Source organism: Antrostomus carolinensis, unplaced genomic scaffold, assembly GCF_000700745.2.
Source record: "Antrostomus carolinensis isolate BGI_N321 unplaced genomic scaffold, ASM70074v2 scaffold23185, whole genome shotgun sequence".
Taxonomy (NCBI): domain Eukaryota; kingdom Metazoa; phylum Chordata; class Aves; order Caprimulgiformes; family Caprimulgidae; genus Antrostomus; species Antrostomus carolinensis.
The window spans coordinates 388-10,847 of record NW_010318741.1 but is presented as its reverse complement, the minus strand read 5'-3'; the positions used below and the strand labels follow the sequence as shown (position 1 = coordinate 10,847).

At 40.8% G+C, this 10,460-nt stretch overlaps 1 protein-coding gene across 1 annotated transcript in view; it reads right to left on the bottom strand.

Moving 5' to 3' along the window:
• Positions 1 to 9,990, bottom strand: part of ARMH3 (armadillo like helical domain containing 3) — a gene marked incomplete at its 5' end in the record, with an annotated part of 115,525 nt that extends 105,535 nt beyond the window's left edge. Inside the window, 6 exons of the mRNA XM_029085207.1 lie at positions 61 to 121; positions 1,588 to 1,631; positions 2,660 to 2,716; positions 8,154 to 8,240; positions 8,923 to 8,997; positions 9,898 to 9,990. Of these exons, the coding sequence (XP_028941040.1) occupies positions 61 to 121; positions 1,588 to 1,631; positions 2,660 to 2,716; positions 8,154 to 8,240; positions 8,923 to 8,997; positions 9,898 to 9,990 (417 nt within the window). The remainder of the gene's footprint in view (positions 1 to 60; positions 122 to 1,587; positions 1,632 to 2,659; positions 2,717 to 8,153; positions 8,241 to 8,922; positions 8,998 to 9,897) is intronic.
• Positions 9,991 to 10,460: the final 470 nt, after the last annotated feature.

Genomic DNA, 10,460 nt, shown 5'->3' with positions numbered 1-10,460 from the left:
CTGCTGAACTTCCATGAGGGACCTATTTTAAGAATAGAAAAACACTGTTTCTTTGCTTACCATATTAGTTAGGGCTGAGAAGAAACCACTCTGGTGCTCCTCTTCCTTATCTTTGTATTGCCTGAACAAAGGAATAAATGAAGCTTCAGGGTTAGAAATGGAACTAAGGTTATTTTATCTAAATCCCTATGAGACAGTCTTTTCTGATAAGGATACAGGATGAAGAAAGCTTCAACATTCACAAGTCCTTTTCAAGAACTCACAAAAAGAGAAGCAAAGGGTATTAAAATATTTGTAAATTGTGCAGCATTGAAGTGGAGCTTCTGAAATAGGTGAGACTGAACAATGCCTGTGGTGTCACACAGGATACATCCAGTCTGGGCTAATGCTGAAGGAAAAGGACCAAGTGACTTGGGAAATTTTGTCCTGCAGTGGCAAAACAGTAATGACCCACATGAACACGTGTAGTCAGTAAGCACAAAACAGTGTCATTTCAATCATCACATGCTACAGACTAAACCAGAGTTGATCACACTATGGCCAGCAGAAATCACAAGGACCATTATGGTTCATGGCCTGATCCTGTCTGATCCACATTTCTGGAGTAAGTGAAGGGACTGTGAAGTCAACAAATAGGTTGGGTACCTTGGATTTAAGCTAAGTTGCTTCATTTGGCATTCAAATGGACTAGCAAAGCTCACACAGCCATTCATTGTGTCTTTCATACAGCAATCTGACCATAAAAATGTGACATGCAAAGAAAACAATTCTACATTTTTTGGGAAGGGGGAAAGGAAGAGAGAAGCAAACCAGGCCATAGTCCTAGACAGCTTTTGTCAGAATGAAGGAAGTTGGGTAGGTGAGCTCTTTTTCTGCTTTACTCTAATAATTTGCTCTGTTAAACACATTTACATGATTTGCTGACCTTGCAAGTGATCTGCATATCTATAATAGCAGACTTTCAAATTAATTAAAATGTTTTTCTGGATACTCTGAGAATCCTACTGAACAAAATAAAGTCTGCAGTTGCTCAGGTGAAATTGCTGTAAGTTTCCAAATTTTTCTGAAGCGCTTGTGCTGTGGCTTATGAAGCAGAGGCTGGGAACATGCTACCCTTACTGCTAATTTTCTGGCTCTTTCTTCAAAAGCAGTTAATGCTTCTCACCATTTGCAAGAGCACACATACCCAAATCATCTTTTATCTGGCATGTGGATAGTCCTGAATACATTTGTTTGTTTTAGATCGTGTTTCAGTTAAATCAATTTTCTACCAGAGAAGTACTCAGCAAATCATTTACCTTTTCACTTGGGACTATGATTTTATACAAGGTTCAGAGGTAAAATAGATACTTCCCCTACAGCAAGATCTCTCCTGAAGCACATCAGCACAGCTGGTAAAGATGCATTGCATGTGCAATGAGAGCAACAACTGAGCCAAAGTACCTGAAAGCATAAGACTATTCCCTGCCTCTCCAGGTGCATCAGGGCTGTTAGGTGATAAACAAGTGCTTTAACACAAAAAAAAAAGTTTGTGGAAATGAACAACAACTATCATGCGTTGAAAAACAAGAGACAATTCGGTTTTACCTGTTATATTCCGATAAAGCCTGGGCAATTACAAGTCCCATTCCCTGAAATAAAGCATTAAAAAAATATCTTTACATTATAAATCTCAATGCAGGTAATCACACACTGAATACAGATAGCAGTGCTGCCCTCCCCATGCTATAAAGAGCTTCCCCTGAAGCTGTTTGAACTATTAAGACATGCTGTGATACAACAAAAATATCATCCAAAAATCAAGACAACATTTAAAGCTGAACATCTAATTACTAAGTTCAGCAGAGAACACTTACTCTCCTTGGACCTCTAGTCCAAGTGAGTGAGCTTACTAAGTGAGCTTATTCACTCAAGAAGCCTCAATAAAGTGGCAAGAACTTCAGAAGGAAGCTGGTGTCAGAGGAAAAACATTCAAAAGCTCAAAACAAAGGCTATAAACACTAGTAACTTTTTCATTTCTTGCAAACAGCCTCCACCACTCCACAGCTACTGATCATCCTTTCTGTCAAGCTAATTTAATTAACTCGGAATAATCGTTCTCACCCTTTAGTTAGCTTGCGTTTTATTAAAGAACAACTTCAAAGTCCAGACCTCACATAGCTCAGTGTGCTGCCACTTTCTCTCCAGGTCTGGATACAAACCTTAGGCAGTGGCTGCAACCTAAAGGTGTTGCAGAACTGACTCAGGCACAAAGTTCCACTGAGCTACAAGAATTAACTTGTGGACTGGCAAAATCGGGTGACACAGCACTGGAAAGAAGATCTTCTTTGGAGTAAGCTATCTTGTGCCTCTTTGGCATGTGACAGCAAATAGTGTATAGATCGTTTATAAATATATAATAGATCAACTTTAGCATGTTCTTTGCTACCTAGTTTTAACCAACCCCACCATTTAACTGGTGATCAAACTGCCCAAATCAGGAGCTGCCTAACCTATTGCAAAGTGCAGTCAGGGCAGAAACCCATTACACTGGTGTTCTTTACAGTAGCACTCTTCCTAGACCTTCTTTCTACCAGACACCATGATTGCATTCATTACACTAACACCTCACGTGAAAGAGCATTCCCAGCAGCACAGAGGAATCAAGTCAAATACTCACATTGAGTGTGGCCTCATCATCTACAATGGAGAGCTTCACAATGTAGGGATTCACTGACTGCTCAGGGTAGGGGGAGAAGGAAGAAAGAAAATTGGTTTTAAGTTCAGCCTTCTGAAAATGAAAACCCACTATTATCTTTCCAAGTTTACCCAGCCACCTGGGAAGAATCTCTCTCCTGCCCCACAAAGCAGAATACACACAGAGAAACAGGAGTCACAGCACATGCTAAGGCCGCTATGCCTGGGAGACCTTCTCCTTACTGGCTCAGCCAGACAGTTTCCTGATTTTATTAAGAAGAAAGGGAGTTTCTGTTCCTCTGCTAACTCATCTGTCTGTCTTGAAAGTGGAACAGCTGTCCTGCAAGCCCCTTATCTGTGACACACACACTTATGCAGCAGGAACAAGCAGTGAAGCTAGGACTGACCATTACTGTTCTGGTATCTCCCTTCTGCAACACCTTGCAAAGATTGCTTAAAGGAAGGAGGACACAGGAAGGCATGACCATGTTACAGACTCATCTACTGATGGGTTAGAGCTCAACACTTTAACAGTTTACACCACTGAGAGCTAGAAGTCTCTGGAGAACATGAATTCCTTGAACTTAGCTGAACAAAGCACACAGGCTCCATCTATAAAGACAAGTCCTAATAATTTTAGGAAGAATTTTAGATTAGTAATGTACATTTGTTTTTTCTGGTTTATAATTTGGTAGTGCAAAGCTACCAAAGTTGATTTGGAACCAGGACAGAGAAGAAAAGACTCTGTCTATGTAGTAAGTAGATGGGAAGAATAAAACATAGAGCATGCATCAGATGCAACCCTACAAGTTACAGTTACCTGATTGATTTGCCCACGGCTTGACAGCAAGTTAAAAATAAGGCTGTTCAGAAAACACCACTCTCACGATTATTTGGTGCTTTGGGAGGATCGGGCTTTCTTTTTTTGTTCAGAAAAGATACTGATTAGAACAGACCAAAGCTCAGGCAGTCTGTCAGCTTGCCTCCAGCAGCATGCAGCCCTGCCTGCTGTCTCCAAAAAAGACAGAAAACTCACACAGAACCCATCTGTGCACAAAGCATGCAAAGGCTTTTCCTTGAGGCTGGACTAGAGGCTCCTATTGAGTAACAATGTATGTTCCCATTTGTACAACCATCCTCCCTTCAGAAATTAAATTTAGGCAGTGTTAGTAAAGCAGAAGCAAGCTTCACAAATTCGTAACTAAATAGAGATTAAAATCCATCCTTGTAAATGTATCTTAGTTATGCTAATTTCAGTTCTCCTTACACAACAAGGAGAAACTCTCCACATCACAGCTCACGCACAGAAGAGAGGCCAGCCTGTGACTCATGACCAATAACAGTGATGGGGCTTCTCCAGGCAATGGGCAGCAGGGCTATTCTGGATTAGAAGCTGCAGGGTTTTACCCAAATTCCCAGATGTGGGGAATAAGCAAAGTGGGAGATAATACACTGACCAATGCCACCAGGCTGCCCTGAGACCTAGTCATACACTCCATCCCATCACAGAAAGGGACGAGGAGGTGGACTCATCATCTCCAGCCTATGAAAAACTCTTCATGCTCCATGGCCTTTGACTTTCCAAGATGTATGCTCCATGTCTCCTGCCTCTTGGCAGCAAGCTGTCATAAGTGCATGGCTGATAGGGTCATGAAGCTGGTCTAGCTTGCTACAGATCTCTGCCCTCTATCTGTTCAATTGTTGTTTCCAGAAGTCTGTTTAATAATTCCTGCATTCCATTCCCATGACACATTCCATGTCTGCCCTAGGCTTCCCTAACTCCCTAAGCAGCACACAGATGACTAACCAGTGTAACCAACACATCGTATCACTCTCTATGGGACAAGGCAGTTTCTAGTGCCTTCCAGTGTGCAAGTCTGTATCAGTGTGATGAGAATATTTCCTGTGCTGCCCACAGGGCAAGCAGTTTGCTTCTGCCTCTCCTTGAGAGCCAACAGTCCCAGTTATTGTCTATGAGCATTAGTCTGCACATCTACAATGAACATCAACAACCCACAAGTTATACAAGCACCCCTAAACCCACCTCATACTCCCTGCCTGCTCCCCTATTCTAATCCTGCTGTTCCAGAGTTCAGTTCCCCTCTCACTGGGAATCACAGCAAAAGTTTTAGAAGTCTAAATTACACCTGCCACTCCACAACATGCAGAAACATGCAACAGCCTTGAAAAGTGGTTGATAAGCATTTTGAAAACTTCAAAGCGTGTCAAGGAAGCAGTTATACAAACTCAGAAATAGCTTCTGCTTTCACCTGCCTCCAGAAAGAGCTCAAAAATATGATTCTCAGCTCTTCAGAGAACACAGGTCTTTTCTTATCATTGCCATCAGATAACAAACACTATCGCATTAAGGTCTTTTTGTCAGTGATAAAGTACAGACACAAACTCCTGGAACCTGGGAACACTCAAGATGTCCTCCATGAACTACCTACCATTAAATACCAACAATCTCATAGAAATGAAGGTGGAAGGTGTGGGGAGATCGTTACCAGGTAATTTTTAAAACAATCCCCAGGTGAAACATGCCATACAAAGTGAGTATTATATAAAGAAGCACACAGGTCTGGCAGAGGGAGTGACATCTCCTCCTTGTCCCCAAATGTATCTCCACCTCCAACACAAACCTATGGGAAACAATTTTTTGGTAGGAAAAGAAAGCAGAAAAAACTCAAGCTAACCATGTACAAACCCTAGGTAGGTGCTTAACTTATCTTCATCTCTGTAACACAAACGAAGGCCAGAGTCCCTCGCAAGACTTTTCCCTGAACACTCATTAGGGATGACTCAGCAGCTTTGCAGCCAGCCCTGACAGGCCATCTCCTCTGCAGGCAGGCCACCTTGAAGGGAATTGGAGCTTGAATCTCTTTTTGAGATTCATTTAAAATAGTTTGAGTTGTGTGAGACCTTTAAAAAAACAAAAAACAAAAACAAAAAAAAAACTTTCTGACTCTTCAATGTTGATATGTCTCTTCAGCACCTGTAGTTGACAACATCAAGGAGAAGCAAGTGCATGTCACCAGACACGAAGGGCTCTCAGATACACCATATGCTGCCAGATAAGCACACAGAGGGAAAAACCCACATTTTGACTAATTTCTTTCAGCTCTGCCTAGCAAGAGGCCCAATATGAAATTTTTGCAGGTTGAACACAAGGCAAAGAAATTTCCTCCTAGATGTTATCAAGGATTCTAACTATCTAAAAGTTATAATACCTGTTATGTTTTAACTTGCTATTCTAGCAGCCATCCCTTAAAACAATGAGGAAGTTATCAAGTAAATACTCTTCCTCACAGTATTTTCTGTTTTGTTTACACTTAGCTTTGCCATTTTCCTGATATAGTCAATTATTTAGTTACTCTTGTTTCTTTCACATAGTATCAAGAGAAAAAAAAGTATTTTCTCTGAAATCAGGACTAGGATTAAAAAAAACCCCCATAAAATCTAGCTGAAGACTTGAATGAGCATATACTTAGAACAACTTTTGAAATTATTAGATTTCATGTAAATAATTTTTACTCCTAGAACAGAAGTTAATGACCAAGCCAAGATCTCAGCTACACTGGTAACAAAAATGTGGACAGACATTTACCAGGGAATTTGAGAGGAGACTACAAAATTCACATCCCAAAAATATGAAAGAGCATCCTGATGCAAAACACACTGGTATTCACATTAAACACAGACACAAAATCACAGTCAACTAATGAATTTTCAACCTAATTAGATTTTCTTAACTAGCTGGAAATACACTTTAGCAACCACTGAAGTTCAGAACAAAACAGAACCTATCAACTGCAGCACAGTAAACTAAAAAGAAAACTCCAAAGGATTTGAGGCATGAAATACACTAATAACCAGGCAACCACCAAACTGACTCTAAGGGCCAAAGAAGATTGAGTGAGAACAGCTACTCAAGGACAAAGATTATGACTGCATTGCTACAGGCTTTGCTCGTAGTGCTGCTTACAAAGGGCAGTGTCAGGCAGCCGTCATACAAAACCTTTCTTCAAGTTGCTTTCAACTTTGCCAGATGAACTACTCAAGCTGAAATTCCCCCTGCTACATATCTGCCTCAGGCTGGATTGTACTTTTTAAAACATCAGCACAATTTCTTTTGAGTGCCCAGTTTGAAGACACCTAGGACAATGTTTTCCAAAGCACTCGACCTCAATTCAATACTCTACAGAAAGCTACTGCAAAGAGCAGAGGACAAGTCTTAGGTACTCACAGCACTTTACCTTTCTAAGGACATAAACTACAGTACACAGGGATCCATAGCTTGGGGACAGGACTACACAGCTCTCCGCTCTTTGACCTGAATGTTGCAATGAGACCTCTGGTCGTTCCAGTCCACCCTCATCAGTAACCCTACCCATATCATTCCCAACAGTTTTCCCTCATGGCCACATACTGAAACCAAACTCCATGTTCCTGTCCCATGCTCCACGGCACAGATTGCTGAACAGAACCTGTAATTCACGATCTGAAAACATTCACAGGAATGAGAAATTAACAGGGATTACTTTGACACACTAAGTGTAGCTCCTGTCTTTGCCTATTCTCCAGGTCTATTCATAATTCAAAACAAGATCTATTACACAACCAGGTAGATTTTGGAGCCTGCCCCCTCCTAGTAATTCTGTTGAGAAGGGGGTATTCCAACACTTTCCTATTTTTTGCCAATCTAAGTATATTAAGATATTCCCAATGATGAAAAAAAATAAGATTGATCATTGAAGCATTATGCCTCATGCAGAGAAAAGTCAACATTAGGGTTTGTTTTTTTTTTTACATTTGAAATGTTTCTTTTTCAAGGTGATGAATAACAAAAAAAAAAAAAAAAGGGAATATACCACGAAGTAGCACAACCAGTTTAGAAAAATTAAGATGAATAAAGTTTCTCAGACAGGAATCAGTCAAAGAGATGGAGACAGATTTCTCCTGGAAATACTAGCTGTGATGTTTCAGCTCATTTTTTGGTAACAGCTTCACCATCTCTTCTGGGGATCTGTGTTCTTTCAGTGTGCTAGTCAGGTTCTGAATCACAAATTCAGTCTGAAGCCCAAGATGACGGACAGCTCATTTTACTTTGGAGATTATGTATAATCGCACAGTCACAGAGAGGGAAACATACAAATTCGGCACAACAGTACCTCTTCCAAAAGGACCTTCCTCAGAATATTTTCATGAAGGAAATGCAAATCCCCTAGATAGTTTCTTTCATGCTTGCACAAAACGAGCTGTATGAATATCATACACATTTGATTATGCACACACGTCAGACAGATACAGTTAGCATAACAAGACTGCTTTGTAAAACTTCTGCAGCTCTGTGCTGATAAATGCTATAGTGGGTACTGCCAAAAACTGTACTGTAGGCTGCCTTAATAATCCAGAGGCCAGTGTAAATTAATAAAGTAGAGAGAAATTATGTTTCTGTTATCCAGAAGAATACCTACCTCATACTTTCTGTAGTTGACCAGCAAGGCAAGAAGGACAACAGCATCGTAGCCATGTTCCCTGCGACTAAGTGGGCTGGAGAGGATCTGGAATAAATAATCACACTATTCTGCTCAGGCCTGCTTCAGGAGGCTTGAAGTGACTCTCAGACAGTCATGAAATGTACACGTAAGAGCAAATTATGTCCTAACTGAAAGAGGTTAGGAGCTGAAGGAGTGTCAGTGCTTCCGAGAAGTTCTGCACACAGAGAGGTGTATTTATCACAGAGAGGATGCACATAGGCTTTCTGGGCATAAAGGGCAAACATATTTCTCAACAGCACTGGACAGTATCTCAGTGCATCACCAACATCACCTGTGCAAGTTTTCTGGGTTTCCCCAAGCCCAGTTCCACTTCTAAAAAGTATAATTTATCAAAGAGCAGAAAAAACCCCAATATATCCAGGCTATCTTTTGAAACAAGTTCCTCCAATATAGGAATTCTCTGTGAAATTAGCCCAGAAATCTGTTCAGCTTCTACCTCTGCAGAAATGTCTCAAGTGAAAATACTTTAAATACTCAGTAGTGACTAAAAACAGCAGACCAGAGTAAGGAGGAGACATGGTTAAAAAAAAAATAATAATTATATATATATATGACTGAGCTATGAATGGAAGCAACACAAAGTGCCAGTCAGCTATGCTGCACTGAAAAAGCTGGAAATCAAATATATCACTGAAAGCTCTCACTATGGAAGAACAGCCCCTGCATTAGAAGGAAGAAGCCTTACCTGTAAAATAGCTTCAAATATGCTGTTAATCATCACGTACTCCAGGATGGTGTTCTGGCTAATGTTATCTGTCACCTGAGCACAAACACAAGTTTTAAGATCTTACCCAAAGCCTCCCATGATGCTGTAGCTGCCTCTGGCACACACTGGGAACAGAAGAGTTCTGCTGCCAGATGGACACATTTATCCAGAATCCCACACTTAGTCAGCAAGTCAAGGTGTGACTAGCAGTAGAGCTAGACATGAAGTAAAAGAAATCTGTCCTTCCTCCCACCCTTCTCTCTGGCAAGAAGCATGACCCACATTCTAAGAGCTCTTCCTTTCCTCTACAGATGGGTATTTTACACAGCTGCACGACAACAGCCATCAGCAGCTGAAGCAGGCTGCTACACAGGATGCAGTGAATGAAAAAACAGTGCACATACACTCCACCGAGCACTTTCCCATTGTGAACAGGGCAGTGAAGACCCCCACACCCAATTATCTCTTATCGCAGCCAAATTAGTTCACAGCTGACCACCTCCAAGAGATGATGAGTGGCCATTTCTTCCAACTTTCTCATTCTTCACATCCTCACCACTCTTGTCTACTCCATATTTCCCGTCTTTCCTCAACCCCTTTCCTCTGCTCCCTTTTCATTTATCTGAGACTGCTAAAATACCTTTTTCCCCTAAAAAAAACCCAAAAAACAACCAAACTTGTGAATCCAATTGACACTTCCTCCTGTGTCTCTTCCCTTTTGCCTCAGTTGGCACCCATCTTATGAGGTGAAAACAGTCTGCTAGTCTGTATTGGCATCACAGTTAAAAGCAACGATGCATATTCTGGGCTGACCCTTAATCTCATTCACAATTTCTTTCCCTTTCTTAAGCTTCAGACAGCAGCATTCTGCTCAAGTTTTGAGATAGTTCCATCCCTCAAGATGTGGCTCATATAAGCCTTTAAGTTATTATACAAATAACATATATTATTTACCGTCACCAAGCAGAGAAGTAGCTTCAGACACAAGCTTTTGAGGCTTTCAGAACCTTCTGCGCAGAGAAGGGAGTCCAAGCTCTCCATCAGATTCTAAAGAAGAACAATCACATTACTTAAAAGTACTATTTAAAATGGTTGTTACAAGAAGCTTTTTGGGAGATTCAAATACAAGAGCACCAATATAAAGCCATGATATGCCAGAATCAGTAACTGAGCCATTACTACAGTTACACAGGCCATATTCACACTACTGGTTCTCAACACTGTTTCGTGTTAACGACATTTTAATGACTACAGGCATAACATCATCATCATTTTCCAAGAGTTTTCTCTAGATGCATGAGAGATTTTTGTATACATGTAACAATACATTTTATTCACAAAGTAATTCTGAGCTTTACAAATACGATCTTCCTTTCTGTTGGCAAGATAGTTATATCATGTCTTGATATTTCCTCCATGTAAATGGAGGAAAGCCAACGTCACTCCAGTCTGCAAAAAGGGCAAGAAGGAGGATCCAGGAAACTACAGGTCAGTCAGCCTCACCTCCATCCCTGGGA